Source organism: Numenius arquata, chromosome 1 (assembly GCF_964106895.1).
Source record: "Numenius arquata chromosome 1, bNumArq3.hap1.1, whole genome shotgun sequence".
Taxonomy (NCBI): Eukaryota; Metazoa; Chordata; class Aves; order Charadriiformes; family Scolopacidae; genus Numenius; species Numenius arquata.
In genome coordinates this window covers 54,734,671-54,758,781 of record NC_133576.1, presented here as the reverse complement: position 1 = coordinate 54,758,781, position 24,111 = coordinate 54,734,671, and the positions used below count along the sequence as shown (strand labels likewise).

The window sequence follows — 24,111 nt, the reverse complement described above, 5'->3', positions numbered from 1 at the left end:
TGCTGGTGTGGTGACATGGTGCCATAGCTGGACCTAGCACAGGCTGAGTCAGTTTGCATATGTGTGCACCATCCTCTCTTCTGGTCCACAGGCATGATCCCAGCTCCACTGAGAACTCAGAGGCCCTTAAAACTGACTGAGGAGCTTTGTATAGTGATGCTAAGATGTTAAATGTATCTTTTGTCAGGTACGCAGTTATGCTGTGGAAGTGCTTTTTTGTTTCGTGTAATCACAGAGGAAGGTATCTGCTGTGTGCCATGAAGAAATGTATTTAATTTACAGAGCTGTGGTTCTCATGAAAGACAGCATTTCTGTCTGTCATATATAATATTCTATGTATAAAATAATGGAATTGTGATAACTGTCATACAGAGATTACTAATGGAAAATGGAATTAAAATAAAATGGAGAAAGGAATTTTTTTTTTCTTAGCAAAATTAAGGCATTGCTGGCAGCAGAATGAGTTTGGAACCATGCTGGTAGGAGAAAATATGAATAGGTATATTATTTATACTGTTGTATTGAACTAAGGAGTTATGCTTGTGAAAATATCACAGCGATTTTGTATTTTTATATAAGTAAAACTGTTGCTGATTTTCTGTAAGGTAGTTCAGTTCTATTGCTAAAAATTAAATTAATGCAGGATTAATTTAATCTGAAAAATTAATTCCACTGAAATTACTGTCACAGGGTTTGAACCTATGATGGAGTCTTTGTCTTCCAGAGACCAAGAAGCAAAAGGGATTTTGGACAGGAAAAAGTGGCACTAACATACGTTGTTGCTTTTTCTGACTCTCTTCTGTGCATGGCAGTCCTACTAAAACTTTAGGTGCTTGCAACTTTATGGTTAGTAATATTATCTTGCTAGCTAGTTGATATTAAGACTGAATATACAATCTCAACTAACAGTTTGCTTAGAAAATTTTTTGTCCCTTTTCCCCTCCTTTTCCTGGGAAGGTAATGTATGGTATGGTCCCTTTTTAAGTGTACTAAGTAATATTTTCTTGTCAGGTTTTCTTTGAGTGAGGCTTTGGTTTCAAAAGATGATTCAGGGTAGATGGGTAAACAAATGTAACACACAATCCTTTTGTTGTTCCTTCTCTGCTTTCCCACATTATGTGTTCCCAACACTTGTGATAGCTCCAGCACTTGCTGGATCTCTCTGGGTAGTGATTCAGCTCACTGATCTGGTGGAAAATTAGCTGGGATAAAAATTGGATAGATTTCTGCTATGTTAGTGAGCTAAGCAGTATCCCAGAAAGATGTGGCAAGGAGCTGAGGCAGCTCATGGAGGCTGCAGGTGCAGGCAGCGTGGGCAGAAGTATGGATAGAGATGGGAGGAGCAAGGGAGACCAGTGAGGTCTAGGACTTTTTTTTTCACTTGGCAGCACAAAGCTGTTAAATGGACTCAGCTGCTTTTGAAATCACTGCAGGTATTTAATTGAAAACAATTTTATGTGTACCTGGTGCCATAATATTTTAAACTTCTGTTGTGTTGCTGGGTGTGATTATTCACATAAGTCACTTGATTGTTTTCTTTTTTTTTGTCTTTACCTCTGGGCTCAAGCTACTACAAGACTGGAGAAATAGCTGTATTTTCCTTCATCATCATTGATCAATGTAGAACATTCAAAACAATTATTAAAATATTTGGGGAGGGTTATGGTGCAGTGTGAGGCGGTAGTATTTGAATTATTATTACATGAAATAGCACTAGTTCTGAAAATCTTGAAATATCTACACAGTTTGTATTGTTGCGATATGAAAATATAAGAGGAAAGTTAAAGCCAAAGTTTAAAAATAAATAGTTTGATGATTAGCTATATTCTGGAGTATGGATTATAGCCAGTTCACTGCAGATCAAGTGCTCTTAGAAATTACCATTTCAGGCCAAGTGTTCATGTTTGAGTCGCCACTTCACTTTTGATTGCCGTTGACAATGTGCAAATCCCTGACATTTCACATGGCCCCTGCACAGGAAATAAAATACATCATTAAGGTAGGCCTAGTCCATCTTCCACTCAAGTCAGTGGGTCAGTTCCTACTGATATCTGTAGGACTGGCCTTTAGCTGTGTGATGGAACTTTTCTGTGTTTTACCAAGATCCATCATTCTATTTTTCTAGTTTTTCTATACGTAAACCCTAAATTGATGCAGTGATATTTATGCAGCAATTTTACCAGATGGCTCTTGAATCATCTGTTTTCAGTGAAAAATGAAAAGATCAGACACATACATAAAGGCTGAATTAATCTTTGTAATTAAATGGAACATTACTTTGCTGTGAATGATTTTAGCTTTCAGAATGTATTTCATGCTAATTTTTCAGTGAACTGTAATTGTATTAATTTTTTGTATTTTTAGAAGCTTGAAAATGATCTTTCCAAAGTTACTGTGAGTCAAGTTGATATACAGAAAATCTGTGTCAGGCTCATAAAATTTGTTGGGGTGTGAGATATATGTTTTGGTTTTTTTACAGTAAATACAATGTGTCAGTACTTGATGTTGCTAGCAGGCCTACAAAATATCCAAATTGTACTGTGATGGGCAAAAAAGGCTCTCAGAAGGTCCACATACCAGGTTTGGTTGTCAAGTGAGAATTTGACTAGACTGAAAACTGGGATGCTTTGTAGCATTGAAGTACATGTGTGCATTCCCACATCGGCAGGCTGTTAAGAGTTAAAGGTCTTAATTTATTATTTTATCTCTGTAGTAAGGTCTCTGACTTGCGATGGTCTCATCGTGACAGAAAGACACACTGATGATAAAAACCTCACTGTGCTGAAGTCAGTGGGGGAACTTCCTTGTGTAATCAGAGGTGGAGGAATGGAGGGTATAGTCCCACTCCGGGTCCTCTGCCTCGGAGCCTGCTCTCTGGCTGCTGGGACAGAAAACAGTTATCATGACTCATGCTAAAGCATGCTGCTGCTCTGCGTCACCCACTGCAAGAGCCTCTCACTTTCAGTGGCACGAGAGGAAGCCTGCAGAGTTGAGTTTTCTTAATTTACCCAACAGCCTATAAGGTAGGCTGAGTACTTAACAATCGCTGGTGGAAATACCCAATAGTTCCTTTTCTCCCTGTACATATGGTTATTTAATATGCAAAATAGATACAGGAATTAAACGAGTCTTTAAACCATAAAAAGTTGGGCATGCTGCATTTACGGCGGATTGATGTGCAATTACCACATGGTTTGTTCCTGCACGTTTGTCACATTTCATTTGCTTTCCCTGTATGTATGTGCATGCCTCCTGGAAGGCTGGTCTCTTAAACATACTTTTAATCTTATCAAGGGGAAAATACCGACTTCATTATCAAAGAGCAAGCCAGTCATAGAAGACTTTTCCACTTTGTTGTTCTGTATGAATAGGGAATCTTTGAACTGCTGTTAAATATTACTCAAGTAAGCAGAGAAGGTAGCCAAGGAAGGAAGAGACTTCCAACACGCAAATATAGAAACCTGTTCTTAATACAATGCTTTCTAACTTATCTGTTGTGTAAATAAACTGGGCCGTGTGCTGGGACCTGATGCAAAGGCCCTGGGAGGATTCCCAGTTGGAGGGATTCCCAAGGACTTCAGAGGGCTTCCTATGTCCTCTCACAGGGTTTGCTCTGGCTATAGGAAACAGTCCGCTCCACCAGGAGCTACATACCCTTTTTTGTCAGCATCAGAGAACTTATTGGTGTGCCACAGCCTTCTAGCCTGCCGCCCATGCTTCCTGCCCTAAGCGGGCATGTATTGGGCTGTATGGGCCTGGACCTCATCCCAGGCTGGAGTCAGGATGTTGGAGGCATCCCTTCAAAAGGAAAGATGTGCTTGGTCCTTCAGATCAAGCAAGCTTATTCCTCTGTTCCTCCCATACCAGTATGTGCTACGTGATGGAGATAAAGTGGCCCTGGGCCACTAGCTCAGTAGAATCACAGGGGAGCATGGCACACCTCTAAATTTTTGGCCACGTCATACATACAATTAGGACCAATTGGAGAAACATTCCTTTTCTGGAAGAAGCTATACAGAGAGATGTGGATTGGACATGACAATCTTGTACCAGTTTGCTCTCCATTGGCTCTTGCTCTAGATGTTCTCAAAAAGGCTCCTAAAGGATGTTGTTCACTTGTGATTTTAGATGGTCCAGAAGTTTTGTAATGGTATTTAAGCACATTTTCTAATAACAAGTTAACTCGGTGGTGTAGTAATAAAAAGTGTACTTTTCTGACTCTGACTTGTGGAACATTTAAGAAGGTATTGGAATTACAGTGGTAGTAAGGTCTACACAGTGCTAGTAAGGTATACCTTAGAGTTCAGTCATTACAGAGTATATAGTTGTCTGTGTGTCTTACTCAGACTTCTAAAACACACATATTGTGGCAAAAACTTCTAAGTAACAAATGCAGTAAAATAACATTTTTCCGTTATATATGTATATGTATCTACCTTATGAAATAGAGCTTTAGCCATTGATAAAACATCCAAGTACTAGGAGCAGCATTACCTTTTGAATTTACTTTCAAAAAAGTCTTTAAGATAAACTCTCTTATTTACTGTGGTTTTATATAGGTTTTATAACAAAATATCTCAGTAGTGCCTGACCATTTTTTCCTCATACATGGAAATCTTAAGCTCACGACATCAATTGTCAAAGACAAAGCAAGAGTATGTGTGACCTGACAAGTGAGCTCAGCTCTAGTCTGGTTGGGAGAACTCTTCCCATCTCTCTTTTCTAATGCAGCAGGGCCATGGCAAGGCTAAAGGGTTTAAGTGTCACTAAAATATAGAATTAATGTTACATATTAATTATATGATTATCTATGACATTATAAAATTATATATGATATTTAAGTCAACTTATGTCAGACCTGCTATTAAGGAACCTGGAGGAATCATCCTCACCCTTAGAGATGTTTGGTTAAGGAATGGGGTCTCAAAGACCCAAAACATGGCAGTTCCAAGCTCCTTCTCTCAGTAGGCTGCTGCAGAAGAAGAGACCGAGGTGGATATTGCAGATATTCTACAAAGATCCCAAAATGTCTATGCAGTGAAGTAGAGATAGACATATTGTGATCACAACCAGACAACTAGCACAATGGTGTTAAGGGCAGGGCCCATCTCTGCTTCTTTCAGCAAAGAAGCGCTGCCAGATCTAGGTTGGCTTCATAGACCTCTGCATTTACAGCCAGCGAGGTGTGAATTTATTCGCTTTTATTTGGAAGGCAGTCTAGAAATTGAATGTTTTTAAAGGATTGCTCAAAGCCAAAAATGTTCTTTTATGTGCCAAAATATGATCAACAATTTCTGATCGACATTGCACTGGTTAAATTATTGATGAAATGACAGTGTACTGACACAGTTAATCCTTGCTTTTTCTTTAAAAGCCACTGTTGATGTTTTGCAAGTTGCACTGTAAATTGTTTTTAAAGGGTCTACTCTTCATCATATAAGTTAGATTTTAAATTAGATCTGTTTAATCAAAATGCTGAGAGGCTCAATTAAGTAGATTCAACACAGAGGCTCTTCTAAGTGATTCAGATGGTTACTCTGGAACACATGCAGAACATTTGAGGTTCACTGAACTTGTTTAAGCAGCTAACAGTAAAAAGTAAAACTGATGAGGTTTGTACTTTGCTTTTTCAAGACTCATATAACAACTAGGATTGAAACATTTGACATGGATAATGGAAAATTTCCAGTTCCTTGCAAAGTTCAGTCAGCTGGACCTGACAATACCACCAGAAAAAAAAAAGAGACACTCTTGATTATATAAAAACTTGTAGATTAATTGTGCTCCCTCCCCCTGGCGTTTAAAATATCTTGGAAGGCTGCTCTACCTTCTGGAAAACTGAGAAAACGTTGTGTTGAGAGTTAATTTGGCTCATTTTGTATTTCCTGTTCAGCATTTGTCTTCCATTGTTTGTTTTTTTGTTTTTTTGTTTGTTTGTTTGTTTGTTTGGGGGTTTTTTTGTTTGTTTGTTTGTTTTTTGTTTGTTTGTTTGTTTTGTATCACTAGGGAAATTTGCATGACAATGGGATCTTTATTGTTTAAGAGATCATCTGCTCTTGCTACTAATTTCCTACCTGAAGTTGTAATCTTCTGTTTGTGACATCTTAATTATCTCAACCACAATTAATTGCGATGTCAGAAATGGAGGATTATGACTTTGGGCTGGAAATGAGATTGAAAAATTGAAGGAGTCTGAAGAAGTAAAGAAGCCTTTCTTCTGGAAAAATAAAAGAGGAGACAAAATAATTCTGGTTAAATGGAGCCAGTCCTCGATCAGCTTCCTTCTTACAGTCGTGGAACAGACGTTTCTAATTCTTGCTGTCATAAGGGTTTCTGTTGTATTGAGACACTGTGGAGGGGGAAAAGGGGGCAAGGATTTCATTATGGAGGAAGGGGAATCTTCCCTTGAACAGTCACCCCCTGCAGCAAGAGGGAAGTAGAAGCTGATGGACCCCAGAGATGTTCAGGCTCTGCTTGCAGAAAGCGGAATGCAGGGTTGGTATGGATGCAATGTGTTTAAAGGCCACAATATCTTGTGATATTCATTTGGGTTTAGACATCTGAGTTTGAAGAACAAATTTCCAGAAGAGCATTTTTTGAGGGTCAGGGGGAATTCCAAAGACTTGAGAAATCGCATTTAGCATCCTGAAAACATACAAAATGAAAACTTTGTCCTACCCGACTCCACCATGGCTTTGATTTATTCTATGGACTTGTCATATTTCACTTATTGGTATGTCACCTTAGCCTTTTGTATTCTTCTGCTTTTCTTCTGGAAACATGTTGTTTCCACAGGGATTCTGGGTGGCTGCATGGCCTGCTGGTCTTTTTTGCAGATATTACGAAGGCTGTTTATACACTTACTCCATCATTTACGAAGTAGGAATACTCATATACAACTATTATCACGTCTCACCAGAACGTTTACACAGATGGTGAATAAACACCGGGACCAAGTCATGACTGAAAAAGGAAAAAAACCAAAGTTAATTAAAAAGTGAAGTGTCTTATTTTAACACCTTTACTTACATTAGGGAAAGGGCAAAGACTGCAAAGTAGAGGCATGAAAGTGGAGAATGAAACAAAGATTAGCCCTGTGGTTTTAGGAAGGTACAGTGTCCTTCATAAAAGTGTGCAGACATCCTCAGCTGTAAATGGAAGTGATCCTCAATGGAAATACACACTTGCCAGGACCCAGGTTCATTCATATCTGTGTATCAAATCTACTTTAACGGTTGGATGTGTAACAGCTACTGCACCATAGTGAAATGGGCCATTTCCTGTTGTCTTTTGGAAAACACTGTAAAAACAGGCATTTGACCACCTGATTAACACAAAAATAAGTAGGGAAAATTGGTTGTTAAGACTTTTCACTCACACACATTGCTGTAAATCTGCAACAGCTTGGCAGATGACAACAGACCCACTGTGATGATCTGAGAACAGAACCTGGACCCTCCATGTTGTAATGCAAAGCTTATTTGCGGAACCAAGTTTACCTTGTAGGCAGGTTGGTTTGAAGTGAAATTAGGTTGCCTTCAGCAAGACATAATAATAGAAAGTAGAAAAAGAATGGGGGGAAAAAGCCATACACTAAGAAATGGTTATATCTGCCAAAATTTTTTTTTCTTTTTTTCTTTTTTTTTTTTCAAAGGCAAAAGCAGTTATCGCAAAAGTGGGTTACCCTCAGTTTATAATGAATGACACATATATTAATGAAGATATCAAAACAGTAAGTGTCAGACTTGCACCTTTCTTCTTTTACATATTGCAGCCATTCTTTGCTCTGTTTTGCTGCTGTCTAAAATCAGAGCACTTCTTTTGTTTGGCATGCTTCTGGAGTTCTGCTTGCCTGGTTATTTTTAGGTGTTGAATTAAGTATGCTAGCTCTCATGTCTAAATTGTCAGTGCCAGTGTGTCTACGTGAGATGACCACAAAGCCTGCTGGGAGTAAAGTGTGCCTGGGTACAAAGAACCTTCCTGCTATTAAGCATTTTAAAGGTTAAACATATGCTGGCATAAAATTTGCATTTAGTTATAAAAAGGAAACAAACAAACAAACAAACCATTTATTCTCAAAGCAATGGTCTTCAAAAATACTAATGCATTTTTCCTCAGAATATCACAATTTATGGTGCTCTATATAGGCTCTCCTCACCTCTCCAGGCTATGAATTTATTTATGCTTGTTGATTGTAATCATGCCTAGAAGTCCTAACCAATGTATATGCCTATCATGCTGGCTGCTGGACAAGGATACTGTGGGAGGGACTCCTTCCTCACCCAGGATCTGTTCAGCCTAACTAAGACAGGAAGGCAGATGATGAAGATAACATATTTTACCATTTTCTGAAGGGGTAACTGTGGCGTGCATGTAATGAATTGTATTACTGAAAGTCATAGGAAAAGCAGAATCACAAATTCAACCCTGAACTGGTAAAATACAAGAGTGATAGTCACCATTCAGAGAATATGAAAGAGCACTAACAAGAGGCATAATTTATCAAGAAAACTTTGAAGAACCAACTCTAGAAGCCTAATGCTTGTTCCTGTTAAGAATAGGATGAGATGGTGCTGTGAAGGCAGTGTTGAGGATGTGACCAAATTACCACTCAACATATGGAATTATATGTCCAAATAAGTGGTAATATCTAGCGAAAAGCACTTCTTAATCACAGTTGCAAAACCATAGTTTAAATCTGAAGTATAACTTCCTCACAAGTCGTAGAATTTCTTGAAACTGATGACAGGACTATCAACTGGATTTTTAAAATATTAACATCTCTTTTTCTTGCATGGTTAGTTTTGTGTGTGTGTGGGTTGTTATTAGATTTGGAGGTTTATGGAAGCGTGGAGCCCCTATATCTGTAGGCCTTTAATGTAAGAAACGATAAGAAAGCAGTGGCGGAATCCTCGGAGGGCACAGAATACAAAGTATCGGTAATAAAACACAAAAGAAACTGAAAAAAAGAGGGCTTTGTTACATTTTTGAAAGTGGTTTTAAAATACACTTTTAAAAATAAAAGTAGACCTACTTCCTTACGGAAAAGAGGCTGCCTGGATAATAGCCTTAGAAACATGCAGTCTGCAATCCGTCATTGGGTACTTCTGATTTCCTCAGCTGTTCTCCATGCAGGAAAGAGCTTTTCCTATGTTCCAGCCCCTTGCGTAGGTCCGTTCAGCCACTGTTTTTTAACTAAGTTCACAAAATATTTTTTCTTCCTACCAAGTGTGAAAATTTTACTTGTTTTGATTTGATAATGGCTAAAAAATTAGGTGATTATCTTGTTTAAAATAAAAGTTCTTATTGCTTTATGTCTGCTTTTTTTTCCTTGGACATGCTTTAAAAATATCTGTGTTTTATCTATACAGCTGAAGTTTACAGAAAATGACTATTTTGGCAATGTGTTGCAAACTCGCAAGTACGCAGCCCAGTCTGATTTCTACTGGCTTAGAAAAGAAGTTCCAAAAACAGAGTGAGTAGACAAAAGGCAAATTTACATAATCTTTTAACAACATTTTAATTTCTATTATTTCATTTATAAAATTTATGTTTTAATAGAGTTATATACACAGCAACATATTATAATACAAAAAGCCTACGGGCAACCCCCCAGGTTATTCAGAAAGTCCTGTGGGTATTTTTTTTGGTAAATTCTAGGTATGTCTGTTCTGATGCACAGTAGTCATATGCTTGCAGCTTAAACTTTTAATTTAATGAAAAAGGGGGTAATTCAATCTCAATTAAAAATGGGTTATGTCTCTTGGTCACAGTTAGGATTTGGAATGGTGCAGCAGGGATTTATGATATAAATTTTCTGAGAGTGAAACCATTAGTAAGAGATAACATTGTTATTAGTAATAGCAATCAGCGTTTTTAGTTACCTGCTGTTGATGGCAATGATATGGAATAAGACGTAATTTAATTTACATACATTATTTTTATTTATTTGTAAACCTGAGAATTCAGATTGTGTCACATACCGTCATCAAATACATGAGAGAACCAGTCTTACTGGTGGGTAATCAAATCCTTAAAATGCAAATTAAAACCTAACCAGAACTTAATTAGTCTAATCATGCTATTTAAAAATTACTCCTTCTACACAGAGACTTTGAAATTGGTGCTGCCGCTGCTTAGCTCCTGTGGTGGTGTTTCCTCAGGGCTCCAGAAATTCCTACTCGGACTGAACCATAGTGTGTTTCAGGGGTGGCTCTGTGTTGTCCATGAGGCAGGTAGAGGATGTCAGCAGGACAGGCACAAGCTATTATAGAGTCATAGAATCACAGAGTGGTTTGGGTTGGAAGAGACTTTAAAGATCATCTTGTTCCAAGCCCCCTGCCTCTTCCTGCTTAGAGTATTGTAATGTGGCCCCATATTCTCTAGGGGTTGTTTATAGCTTAATTTTAATTGTGAATGTTACTTCTCATCACACCTTTCCCTGACATAATGATTAGTTAATCCCAGGGCTTGATCTTGTGGGCTTTCCTGCAGCCCTGGGTGCCAGGGGTAGATCATGACAGTATATTCTCTTCAGACCAACAGTTTCCATGAGAGCAGTGAAATGGCACTCGCCTCTCTACAGCAATGGTGATCCTTCCTTCTCATGAACAGTGTTGCGGCAGCTCTAAGGCAGACCATGTAGATTCTTGGCATGATGGGAAATCTCCCCTGTAAGGAAATTAATTAGCATGTAATCCCTGCCTGTACACCCCAAGGTCTGTAATCTGAGAACTGTCACATCAAGTGGGTATGCCCACTACAGGATTGAATGCTTTCTCACCCTTGTCTTTGCCATCTTCTCTCAAGGACTACTTAACAGCGGCCCCTTCATCACCTTTGTCTTGCTCTTCTTGTCATCCCATGGAGCACATACTGGCCTGGGGGATCCTAGTTTGATTTTCAGTCTCTGTCCCTTGTCAGCACAGCTATATGCTCTGCCTTCTGGGGGGCTGAGGGTAACCCCCACCTTGAGCCCTCAATTTCAATTATTCCATCCGGGACATTATGCTGCCTTTGTACCTGCTTGGCAGTAGAAAAGAGCTCTGAAAGTGGTGTCCCTTACACTGTCCACTTTTGCTGTGTCTGCTGAGGGGAGCCAAGGCACAGGGAGTCATTGCCACCTCCAGTAATAGTTTTTAAAAATTTATTATAATAAACCAGTAACTCCCACCCACTAGTCTGAGGCATTTCAAATCTGCCTTAAAAATATCAGCACTTGCCACATTTTAACTATCAGTCTCTACTGCTTTCACTTCCCTTTTTTCTTTCTTTTATTTATTTTTTTTTATAGTGTTTATATTTCATAGAACTACACAGATCTTTGCTCTACGCTGAAGCTTGGAACTGTGTTAATAGAGAATTACCCTTGAGGTTTTGTTTCTGTTTGCTTCATTTCTTCTTTTCCCTAGTTCAGTAGCTTTTAGCATAGCATTTGTATTTAGAGATAGATATTATAAGATGGTCCAAGTTTTGGACTGAAAAAGATAAATAAGGATATAAGTATTTAAGGAAATAAGTTACCAGCTAGTAAACTAATATTAATATTACCCCCAAAAGGTAAAACACTATATTCGTTTAGCAGACAGTCCAGATTTCTCAGCAATATTATCTCAAACTGGACTCACTTTCCCCAGCATAGCCAACTAAATGGAAAATAAAAATGATGGCTCACTCAAAGTACCAATGAAGCATTATCAGGGGACAGACAGAGAAGCTGGGAGGCACAAGACAAAGGAGCTTGTTAAAGCAAGGGGGAATGTGGGTATCAAAGTGGAAATAAGTTATTCTGGAAATTCAACAGTATTGTAATCTAAAAAGAGGGGAAAAAATCCAGCAAAGCAGGAATAATTATCAAAATTGTTTGTCCTCTGTTCTGTTCCTTCCCTCCTTAGCAGTTATCTGCCTTACAGGAAAAAGTGAGCATGAAGGGAGCCAGGTGAGGCATTGCTCAGGGCATGGATGGGGCGACGTACCCAGCCGGAGTGTGACAAGAAACTGTGACAAGGCTTCAGGGTGCTGGAGCAGCCTGCTCTGCCGGCCCTGGGGACCAGGCTCCCTAATGGGCACCGCAGCTGTGGGAGGTGCAACTTTCTGTCCTCAACGCCCACTTTGAATGCCAGCTGTGATCCTAATAGCTGACTGGGGAGATGGCTGTCATTTTCACAGCTGGCTCTTTCAAAGAAGAGAAGAAGTGCTCGGGTACCAGGAGAGAAACGTACAAAAGGGATTTGTGGCAGGAGCTGAGGAATATGATGCACAAAACAGTTCAGGTTCACTGAATTTCACTGAATTTTTTTTTAGAGTTGGAAGGGACCATATAGATCATCTAGTCCAACTCCCCTGCTGAAGCAGGATTGCTTAGAGAATGCTACTCAGGACTGCATCCAGGCGGGTCTTGAAAATCTCCAAAGAAAGGGACTCCACAACCTCCCTGGGCAGCCTGTTCCAGGGCTCTGTCACCCTCACCGTGAAGAAATTCTTTCTCATATTCGAGTGGAACCTCCTATGTTCCAACTTGTGCCCGTTGCCCCTTGTCCTGTCACTGGGAACCACTGAAAAGAGTCTGGCTCGCTCCTCCTTCAACCCACCCTTTAGATACTTATAGGCATTAATAAGGTCTCCCCTCAGCCTTCTCTTCTCCAGACTAAAGAGTCCCAGCCTTTCTTCACAAGGGAGATGCTCCAATCCCTTAATCATCTTTGTTGCCCTTCGCTGGACTCTTTCCAGTAGTTCCCTATCCCTCTTGAATTGGGGAGCCCAGAACTGGATGCAGTATTCCAGTTGTGGCCTCACCAGTGCAGAGTAGAGGGGGAGAATGACTTCCCTCGACCTACTAGCCACACTCTTCCCTATGCAGCCCAGGATTCCATTGGCCTTCCTGGCCACAAGAGCACACTGCTTGCTCATTGTCATTTTGCTGTCTACCAGGACTCCCAGATCTTTCTCTTCGGAGCTTGGCTCCAGCAGGTCCACGCCTAACCTGTATAGGTTGGATCAAGAGGGCTGAATGGAGAAGGTGAGGCTGGAAGGGGGAGTGTGGGAGGAGGGAGCAGGTGTGAAGACAATTATAATAACCCAGGTGAGATGTGGCTAGAGCGGAGAGAGGTGAAAGGCAGGGCATGGGGATGTGATGGCCATGTGGAAGGGAGAGATAAATGAGAATCAGGGTTTTAGTGGCATTTGCTTATCCATCCATGGAGTGATATACATTCATACTTACAAATATACATGCACATGTCTGTATATATGTCTATATACATATAAACACACACGCACAACTTTTCAACAGTGATTGAATCTATCATTCTTAACATTGATATCATACTTGCAAATAGCAGAGGATCAGAGGACTTCTCGGGTATAGCACTTCATTATTATTATTCCTTCTCCTTTGAAGTCAGGATGTCTCCTCTAAGATTTTTAGACCTGGCCAAAACTTTCTTCACTTTTCACTCCACTTTCAGTGCTGGAGATACAGGCATCTGGTAGCCCTATAAGCCTATACAGCCCTATAAGCCCTATACAGAGGAAGTGTACTATGGGGAGATTCCTGGGTCTCCTCCAGGACCTATTCAAGTTTCTTGATCACACAATACTGTTTTAAAGCCCTGGCTTTTGGTTCACCACAGGGGCGGGCAGCTCTGAGAGGTGATGGGTTAGATGCCATTAAGGACAGTGCAAAAGCTCCCTCTGCAAAAAGGGAAAAGCAGCCATGAAAGACACTGGGCAGGCTGTTGTCTGTTGGAGAGATGCTGCTGGAGAGCTCTGAAATCTTGTGGGTGGACCTGGATGGACCTTGTGGCCCTGGAGAGGAGAGTCTGGAAAGGAACCTCCAGGAGTCTTTTCCTGGTCTTTGAACCTCATTTTAAGCAGTGATGTGGCACAGGAGTCTGGGCCCAGCCTTACCATCCCAGTTTCTTTCCCAGACCTAGGAGAGACAGATGGCAGCCTGGCCTGGGACACTAATTCTCTCTTTCTACACAGGAAAATGCATAAAACAGACTAACAATGAGAAGAGGAAATACACTTTTGAAGTCTACCTTGAAGATTACCTCCCCTTTAGAAGTTTTTCTTTATAGTCTTTTCCAGGGAAGAGATTTTCCAGAGTCCAGCTTCATTAGCAACTTTGTACAGCCTTGTAATTCTAACCATCTTAAGTATGTTAAACATTCACAAATTCATTTTCTTTACTTACATGACTTTTTTTTTTTTAAAATCTTACTTGGGACATTGAACACCAAGTTCTGCTCCACCTGAGTGATTTCTTCTAACTCAAGAAGTTGAGAGAACAAATTGCAAATTCAGCTTGTGCTTTACAGACAATTCAATAAATTAATAAGCTTTCCCTGCATTGTAAATGTTCCCAGTCACCCCTTTTCATGACTGGCAAAGTATCGTACTATACACTTAACTCAGAAAGGAAGATATTGCAGAGAAAATTGTAGCCTAAGGAAACACAAACCTAAGAGCGTATCTGCTGCAGTTGCTATCTCAGTGTGGGTTTTGGATTTTATTTCTACAAGAGAAATCTCAAACTTAAGATTGTCAAGTTTGCGGCATTATGTTTTGACTGCTGTTGATAAGTAATGTTACAAGACATCATTCAAAGCTGTCCCTTTTTGACATGCTAATAGCAAATGGAAACAGTGTAAACAATTCTAGATTTTTTAAACTTAGTTTGTAATTAATAAGAGCTTAGATTTTTTTATGCCTGTCTTTTTTTCCTACCCTTCTGCTAATAGATTAAATGCGCTGAAATTGTAACCAGACCTAGACCAAAAGCCCAGGCAACCTGACTTCAAACAGGAAGGAGAGGGCTATTTCTAAATTTGCTTCACCTTAAAATTTAACAGCGACAGCTATTTATTACAGACCTTCATATAGTAATTTGATATGTTATTAGTTAAGGTCTGTCACTGACGGTTCAGACATTTCAAGGAGGTCACTGAAAGAAGATGACAGATGAGAGGTGAAGTTGTTCAGCTAGTATGAATGGAAGCAGTCTTGGTTATTTCTGTTCTTTTGTGGAAAATGCTTCCTAAATCTTTTTGACAGTGGCTCAGAATGGTACAACAAAATGCTGGAGTGTAAATATGCTCTTTGCTGAATGTCTAGACATCACATATGAAATTCAGCAATATACTCTGCTTGTCACTAGAGAACTCTTGATTTTCCTGACTCCTCAGTACAGCTGCTAGGTCTCCTTTTCCTAGCTGCTTAAAAAAATAACAAACAGGGTAATTCTTGAGGCCTCATTATGAAAGAGCAACTTGGAAAGAACTTAGTTCAGTTTTGCAGTGAGAAAATCAAGGCTGTTATTGGTATTTGTCTCAGGACAAGTTAAGGAAGCTCAGGAAATGGGATGGGCTCTGTTATTGTGGTGGTAGATCATGAAGAATGAAGCAGTCTTAGATGGGGATGTTGTGGTGAGTCTTAGTAGCTAATCTAGGAGCTATGAGTCTGAGTTCATAAGTATGAAGGCATGGCCAGCAGTAGTGTGATGTTGTCCCATAGTAGCTATGGACCCAAGAGCATTTGCAGTTGCTCTTGGGCAGAGTGCAGTGTTCCTGTGGTGACAAGTACACGCATCACTGGTTAGCTCCTCACGCAATAAAAATGGGTACAAATTTACACTGTTAGATATGTGTAGTTTGTCAGTGAAGAGCTCTTTAACCACTGCTTGTGGTGGTTCCTATCTTGAACTAGCTGTGGTGAGCCCCCTGCAGCAGCAAAGAGGATGGGGAAAAGAGCAAAGCACATTAGTCTGTTTTGAAGTATCTGTTATCTGTCTCAGGCCCTTAATCCTGTGTCTGGAAATGAGAGGCCCTATAAGACACTTGCTCTAAGAAGGATTTTCAAAAGGGAAGGATTTGTTTTCCCAGAAGCCTTTCTCATGTTTAAAAGTTGCTGTTTGAGAGTTGTAAATAGAACAAGCCAACAGGGTGAGGTGGAAGTCACGATGCTATATGTCGCTGTTCAACCTTATAGTAAAATCTAAATTAAAGTGTTGGGTGTTTCAGATGGGTCCCTTTCAGACAGATTCAATCCTTGTCAAAAAAGGGATAGAGTCCACCAGAGCTACTGCTAAGCCTGGAGAGCAGGACCCACCACACAAGTGGCTGGCTTGCATCCTTAAAAACAATTCAGCTGATTGCTGCTGTAAACAAACATGGAATTGAAATGCGGTTAATTAAGCCCCCTAATTTTTTCTTTATCCCCTCACCATAAGCATTCTTTCTTCAATTTTCCATTATCTCACTACATTACCTCTAACATTTAATCTCTTTGTTATAGAGGAAACAGAAAACACATCAGAAAACAACCTCCCCCTGCTCCTTCCCTTCAGAATCTCCTAGGTAAACAAAACAGGGAGAGTTATCTGTGGCAATTAGAGCCAATAATGTGATGGATGGTTAAGATATTTACATTACATCACCTTTTGCTTTTATTGGTTAGTTTTTCTAGTTGCTGCATTGTAAAATAAGCTGCTCAGCTTTGAAGATGAGAGAAACAGATACATTTATTGATAAAAGACAGAATGCTGCCATTCTAAAATGTTCCCCTTTCTTGGATGGTTTACATGAGGACATCAGTTGCCAGGAAAAGAGTCAGGATCTGCAGCTAACTCGTTCATTTGATTGTGCTATTTTAAAGCACAGATCGTGTACGTGAATGCCGCTGACATCACAGATTTTCCATGTTCTGATAGATCTTCCTTCATCTTACTCTTTTTCTTGCAGCTCCCATCTCTTCTTTTTGAAAGAAATTTTCTAAAGCAATTGCACTGCATTCGTTTGGCTTTAAAAAACTTCTGAGTAATGCATTGCTAAAAACATCAGGATGTTCCTGTTTGGACATTTACTGGAATTGCTTCTAATTTATTATGAATTAACCACTAATTCTCATCATCTTTATTACTTTTCTTTTATCTCAGTTCTTCCTTATAAAATCATAAAGTGAGATCTTGGACTCACTAAACTCAGAGTTTCACCTGAGCGGATTTCGATCTTGCTAAAGCCAGTTGAGATTTTCCACTCATATGGGTGAAACCACTGTCAATATGGATAAGCTTAGGCTAAGGAGATTCGTAAATCCTATTTGTTATTCAAATCCCACACATACCTCCAGTGTGTATGAGAAATCTAACTGTGAGAAGAAATGCTAATATTCTTTTTGAAATTTGTTTTGCCTTGCAAGAGGTCCATTTGTTTATGAGCACACAGATGGCCACGTTCATTGTGTAGGGAACAGAACGTGAAGCTGCTTATTTTGAATTTAGGTTCCCAGAAAGCACCCGCCCAAGTTGCTGGCATCATCCTAGTTGTTCAAGTAGTTGGTCAGCAAAGCACCTGAAGCCACTTCACTCCTTTCAAAATACTCTCTTCTAATTTCAAGAGGGAGTTTCTCCACACATGGTTGAAAGACACCTAGGGGAGTTTTCACAGCTGCTATCAATGTTCCAGCCTGTGTTGTGTGAACTTCAATTCATCGGCATGGCAGACATCACAAGCACAATGGTCAATTAGAAATAAAACAGATTAGGAAATAGGAAGCTTAACAATAGCTCCCGTTGAACATTCATGGACTGTATGCACTTAAAGTAAAGCTATTAAACAATAGATTTCATTGTTCTAGAAACTGTAGGCAGCATGTGTTGAAACGGAGAAATACCCAAACTTCAATGTATCCTAGGTCTTTCACAGTTTTGCTTCCTTCCACTGAGTTCGCTTTTTATCTTTGCTCATTCTGTACACAAAAAGATGTGTAAGTGTACTGACAGCCAATTTCTTTTGCTCTTTCTACAGGTGGTTTACAAGCCCAACTACTGTAAATGCTTTTTATAGTGCATCTACCAACCAGATCAGTGAGTATCTGACTTCTGAGTCTCGTTATAAAGTGCCTGTTTGGGAAATGTATGTATCAAGCTTCAGATAATATCAGTACAGTTTGTGTGTTTGTGAATGAAAAATCAAAAGCTTAAACCTCTCACCTGTGAGACATCTTAAGTGAGAGAATACTTCTGAAAAAGCAAGGGCTCCCACAAATTTGAATTACTGTTGCTTAACAAGTTACCCTGTGTCAGGTGAGTTGCAGTGACCAGTTGTGTGTGTACTCTGTCTGTTGCAAATGTTAGCTTAAATCACTTTTATTAAAGCTTAATATTTCTGTCTTACATGTAGCAAAAACATACGTACACATACCTCCATAAATATACAGTAACTCTTTAAGTGATAGCAACTCTGTCCTCTAATATTAATAAATATGTACCAATAAACATGACTAGAAGGAGTCTGTGATATAGACCAGAAAACTTAAGAAGTGGTGTCCAGCGGATTTTTTCAATACCTTCAAGGACAAGGAGTGGTATCTGTAGTTAACTTAAAATTCTTACCTGTATAGTCTGATGACATTGTCTTGTATGTACAGCACAACTTGTCTTACATTAATTTTAGGTAGTGGTTGTTTTTAGAGACCGTAAATCCTGGTTTGGAAGTATATGAGGTAAAAGCTGAGTTTTGTCCAGAGAGAAGGGAGAGAAAGGATAGAGTTTAAAGAGAGCATCTGTTGTTCATTGAGTGGCCAACCCAGGCCAACTCATGACAGATTTTCAGAGCTTGGATGTTTGTTCCCACTTGCTTTAATGGACTTTGCATACAAAATTTCTGCCTGGCTTTAAAAGTGTATACCAGTATTTCTGTGGATAACAGTGTTATCTTTACCCTGACACTTCTCTTTGGCTTTATTAGCTTTTCAAGTTACATCAGCCATTCTCATTCTGTACCATCAGGGTCTGGAAAGCGGCTGTTATTACCTCTATGGTCTCAGTCCCTGAGGACAGGTGTGTCAAAAATCACTGACTGACTCTCCCTTTTTCTCCGAATCTCTTGTGGTCACACAGAAAAATAGTTTTTGAAAGGCACAAAATGAATGTATCTAACTGAAGGGGGTACAGCAGAGGCCTGGCAATTCCAGTCTGCTGGTGCTCCTACTGATTTCTGTAAACAATTTTTGCCTTCAAACTACTCACTTAAATTCTTTTATGTCTAAGTACGCTCATTTGTAAAATGAGTATGACAATTAAGCAGTTCTTTTGATTAAAATTAGTTCTAGGCCTAGACCTCTCTACCTTAATTAGAGGGCTGACATCATTAAGCAGACACATTTTTGTTGATCATCTGAGGGAGCACTTGAGGCACACTTCCCTGTGCTGATCACAGCTCTGAGGTACGTGTGAAGCATGACAGATGCTTCTCCTGCTGAACAAAGCACCGGCCACCACTGCTGCTTCAGATTTATTGTTTGAAAGGAGGGGAAGCTCGGTCAGCACGAAAGGAGAACTGTTACTGTTATGTCTTCTTCAATATTGGGCCCTTTCAAGTTTCAGCAGGGTTCAGCTCTCTCACCCTCTCTGCCATGGCACATTAGAGAAACCTGGAACCAAAGACTGGAGTTACTGACGCTAAATTTCACACTCGCTGTGTCTAATGGTGTCACGAAGCAGAAAGCTGTCAAACGTAACCAATCAGTCATGGGGTGTAGCGGCAATTGTATTTTCTGTCATAACAGCTGACCTTCTTGTACTGCTGGCACCTGACCTTGAAGTTTGGATAATGCAGTCCTTTTAGGGCTGTTCTTAAGAGGAAAAGGATTTTGGTGAAGCCCTCTCCTACCTGAGAGAGAGAGAGAGAGGTACGAATGTAATCATAGAATCATAGAATGGTTTGGGTTGGAAAGGACCTTAAATATCATCTAGTTCCAACACCCTGGCCATGCCCTAAAAATGATGCCCAGTAGGAGGGAAGACTCAGAGGAAAGCACTCTACAAACAGTCTTCCACTGCTGGCTGGTGTGATTTGCAGGGGAAGAGGCCCCATGAGATGTGGGAAGAACATGCTCAGGTCTGAAGCTGCTGATAAATATTTGTCACATCATGTCTGAATTCACGTTAAAGCTGCTGGGAAAGAACTGCAGTGTAGGAGACCGAGATCGCAAACTCGTATTGTGTGATGTATCTCCCGGGCAAATCTCACACCCAGCAGTAATTACCTTATTGCTTAGCAGCTATGTTTTCAGTGATAATCCATAGAAAGTTCTGTAGGGGCTAGTAATATCTACAGAAACTGTGGCCTTTTTAAAGGCCCAGTTAAAAAAACAGAAAAGAAATTCTACAAAAGAGAGTCATTTGAGAATAAGAAATAAGCATAAACTCTAGCAAGTTAAATGTAAGGTATATAAAGCAAGCCCACAACCTATATATAGCAAATATATAGCAAGCCTATGAAGACTTTGAGGACCAACTTTCTAAGAGCATGAGAACTAATAATAAAACCTTTTTTCAAATACACTGAAGGAGGTGAGTCTCTAAGGCATTAAAATAATATAATTCTTTGCATTGGAAGAGTTTGGGAAGCTTATCCTGGAGCTTTTTCTTATGGGAGGTAAGTCCCAGGAGGTGTTTCAAATTTAGCATCAATAGAAGGTACTTTAGAAGACATTCACAAAATGAACTGTGACAAATATAAGGACCAGATAATATTCTCTCAGGTATTTCAAAGGGACTTAGACAAGAAATTGCCAAACAACCAGCTTTGATGTATAGTTTATCACTTATAGTGGCCTTAGCACAGGAGGAATAGGCGTGGCAAATGTCAAATCCTTTTTTTCAAAAGAGAATCCAGAGAGATCTGTATAAAAAGTCACTCTAGCCCCTATATGAAGGAAACTGGTCATGACCGCAACATGAATGAATAAGAGAGAATGAATAAGCATATGATATAATGGGGAAGAGTCAACGTGGCTTGGTTTTTGCTTTTCTTTTAGAAAAATAATCATGCTTTCTTAGTCTATTAGAGTTTTTTGAAATTTGGGAAGCAAGTAAGTGTGCTTGATATACTACATTTATTTCCATAGAACACTTTGATGAGGTTCTTTCCCAATGCTATTAACTGGAAGTTGTCATGGGACAAGGAAAAAGGTCCTTTCATAAATTAATGACTGATTAGAGATAAGAAAAGGAGGTAGGAACAAATTACTTGTTTTCAAAATAGTTGGAAGAATGCATTATGAGGATCTGTGCTGGTCATCGTATTAGCAAATAATCTGAAAAGAAGGTGTTCTGTTCTGAACAAAAGAACAGACAGGTATAAGCTCAGTCCAGGAGGACAGGTCCCTCTGCTACTGATTGCTGGAAGGTAGAAAGATATACTAGTAGAAGAATTACCACACAGATAGGTGCCTGACACTCTTTCACTACACATGTACTACTGATCACTGCTGGAAATAAGAGAATGAAGCAGATAGGCTCTTCATCTGCTTGAGTGCCCCTGCGCTTCAGTGAGCAAACTAGACTTTGGTGTGTTCAAGGCCCATCTATTTTTGGTCTTGGTAAATAAGTTTACTAAGAAGGAGAATTTGAGTAATGAGAATTTTAAAACACATTATAGAAATTGTTTCTGGAAAGCAGCTTCTCTATTGAATGAAAAATACTTGGTTTCAAAGTTGATTCTAAAAATTAAGTCCGTTCAGTTTGGCAATGGAAATGTACTGTGTGATGTTATCAGCATAACCACAGCAACTTGCTTATTCACTGAAGGCTTCATGAAAAAGCTTAGAGAAAAAGCAACTTCAGATCCTTGAATGATGGATTCATCAGGTACCTGCAGAAATAGAGGAGAACGTGGAGGTCCTGATAACTTCTGAACTTCAGGAAGATGCTTTTGTTTTCTGTGCTCAGATCACAGAGTGGTCTCTGGCACTCTCCTGATGGAAGAATTACAAATTCTTCTATTTCTGTAGTCTGTACCACTGACATAAGCATTAAACAAGAAATCATTGCAATCTCCACACAAGTCCATGGAGTCTTCATACATGGGGAAACTGTTAATGTTTTAACTTGACTACTTGACTACTCTACTTGAAAGAAAAGGTCTTTCTTCACTAAAAGTGAAAATTAATAAAAAGTAGAAACTAGATTATTTAGAAAATGTAATAATTTTCTATTTTGGGAAAATACAGCAAAACTTGCATATGCAGTAGATTGTAACAAATTTTGCTGCACTTCAGTGCAAACATCCTTATGTTTGCTATTGTTTCATTTAATTTTCATTACTTAACTATTGATAATTTGAATGGCCAACAATTCTGTGTCTCCAAACAAGGAATAAGTAGATGTATCAAGGTAAGATGTGCAGCAAAGAGCAGAGTTAAAAAATATAGTACATACAATTTATCGTATTATACAAGTTTACCCCTGATGTTCTCTTTACATTAGTTCTATTTATTTATTTCTTCTTTTTCCATAATTCAAAGTGTCTTAGATTAACAACCATGCAAATATGTGCTGAATATAGATACAAGTGATGATCAAAGTATGCTAGCATACTTCTGTTGAAGGAAAGGTTTTATTTCATTACAGCACTAAAATATTTGCTCTTGAATATGTTAAGGTTAGAAGGGAACTGCTCATTAGACATTTGGTGCATTTGATTTTCTTTCCAAGTGTAAATATGTATGGCTCTAGAATATATCAAAAAAGTAATGTTTGTGGGTTGTGAACAGTAATGAAAGGGAGATTTACAGTGAACTGAGGCAAATATAAGCAACACTCATGAGGTGTAAGCTTGAATAGATGTATTGGATAATTAGCTACTGTTGATATTATCTCTCTAAGTTTATACCAACGCTGCTTCTAAGTCATTTGTGCTTGTACTGCAGTTCTCTAGTGAAAGTCAAGAGGCCTCTTTCGAGAGTGGCTTCATTACATATTACAGGAAGAAGATACAATCTGAAACAGAATTTTAAAATTATGTTCGAATTAGCATCCATAGAGAAAACCACAGATGAGAGCTCATATTAAGCAATAAGTATCATCTTTATAGAAAGCGGCATGCAGATATTGATGCTGGCAGCTTGCTGATGCTGTGAGTTGTGAAGGAGAACTCTTATCTTGCCAGGAGCCAGGGAAGTGCTGGCAAACAGCACATGGTGCTGTGGCTAGGGAAGAATGAGGGGACTGTGCATAGGGGCACTTTCTCTTCCCTTAAGAACTAGAATAATTGGAAGGTTATTGATGAAGTAGTTTCAAGTGCACCATTAGTTTCCAGGAGGTAAATGAATGTAACAGATTTGGACTGAACACGTTCTGAGCCCGGTTATTAAGTAAGCTTTAAGTGTTCTTAAGTGAGCCCTCATTTTTAATTTTCCCTATTTACCGATGACCAGTGTTCTCATTTATTTAATTACAGTCACAGGTGAGATGATGCATGATCCTTACATCCATTCTTTCTTTCTTCTTCCTAAAATTCTTAACTGTAAGTGTATAAAATAGGGGAACTTTTTCACTGTTTTGTTTTGTTTTTTTTTTTTTTTTCTTTTCTGGAGAATCTGGTGAGTTTTTTCCTTTAGAAAATAAAGATTAAAGTTTCTTGTAAAAACAGGTGTTTTCACAGGTTTCCTAGTCCCTTAGTACACAATATTCCTTGGCCCTTCACTAAACCGTCTCAGATTTCTCCTCAAATTGCTCCACTCATGTTAGGAAATACTAGGTTCTCCCTTTTTCATGAGCAGTAAAGAGTCTCTTGTCAGGGGAAGCAGAAACTGAGCCAAGAATTGAACCAGAGGCTACTGAGTCCTCTGCGTTAGGATCATCACTTCTCTTTATCTGTTAATGAATTTATTCACTGCTCCTTGGAAAGTTAAGCTTTGTATTCATGCATAGCATGAAACAGTTACTGTGCCTTACACAATTTGTATTTTCTATCCTTACACAATTTATGTTTTCTATCATTTTTGTCCACAAGATAAAACTTGAAATTAAGTGCAGGCTTCAGGTCCATGTTATGACAAAGAGTTTGACCCTAATCACCTACATATAGGTGCTCAAAGCTGTCTGGGATGCTCTACAGCATCCTATATGTTTCCTTGTGTCAGGCCTATCTGAGAAAACTTGCAGAAGACCTTTGCCCATCGAGACTGACAGCTAAAGCCCAAGGAGGACAACATGCAAAGTCATCTCAAAAGGCACTGGGAAGTGATTCAGTTGTCCAAACAGAAGTCTGTGGAGCCATTTTAAACAAATGTTTGTGCTGTTTTCAGATTACTAACCAATAC

At 39.2% G+C, this 24,111-nt stretch overlaps 1 protein-coding gene across 1 annotated transcript in view; it reads left to right on the top strand.

Annotated features, from left to right (window-relative positions):
• The window catches only part of PHEX (phosphate regulating endopeptidase X-linked), a 105,641-nt gene that overhangs the window by 63,201 nt on the left and 18,329 nt on the right, over nt 1–24,111 (top strand). Inside the window, exons 13-15 of the mRNA XM_074148559.1 lie at nt 7,655–7,732; nt 9,372–9,475; nt 17,808–17,866. Coding sequence (XP_074004660.1) covers nt 7,655–7,732; nt 9,372–9,475; nt 17,808–17,866 — 241 coding nt within the window. The remainder of the gene's footprint in view (nt 1–7,654; nt 7,733–9,371; nt 9,476–17,807; nt 17,867–24,111) is intronic.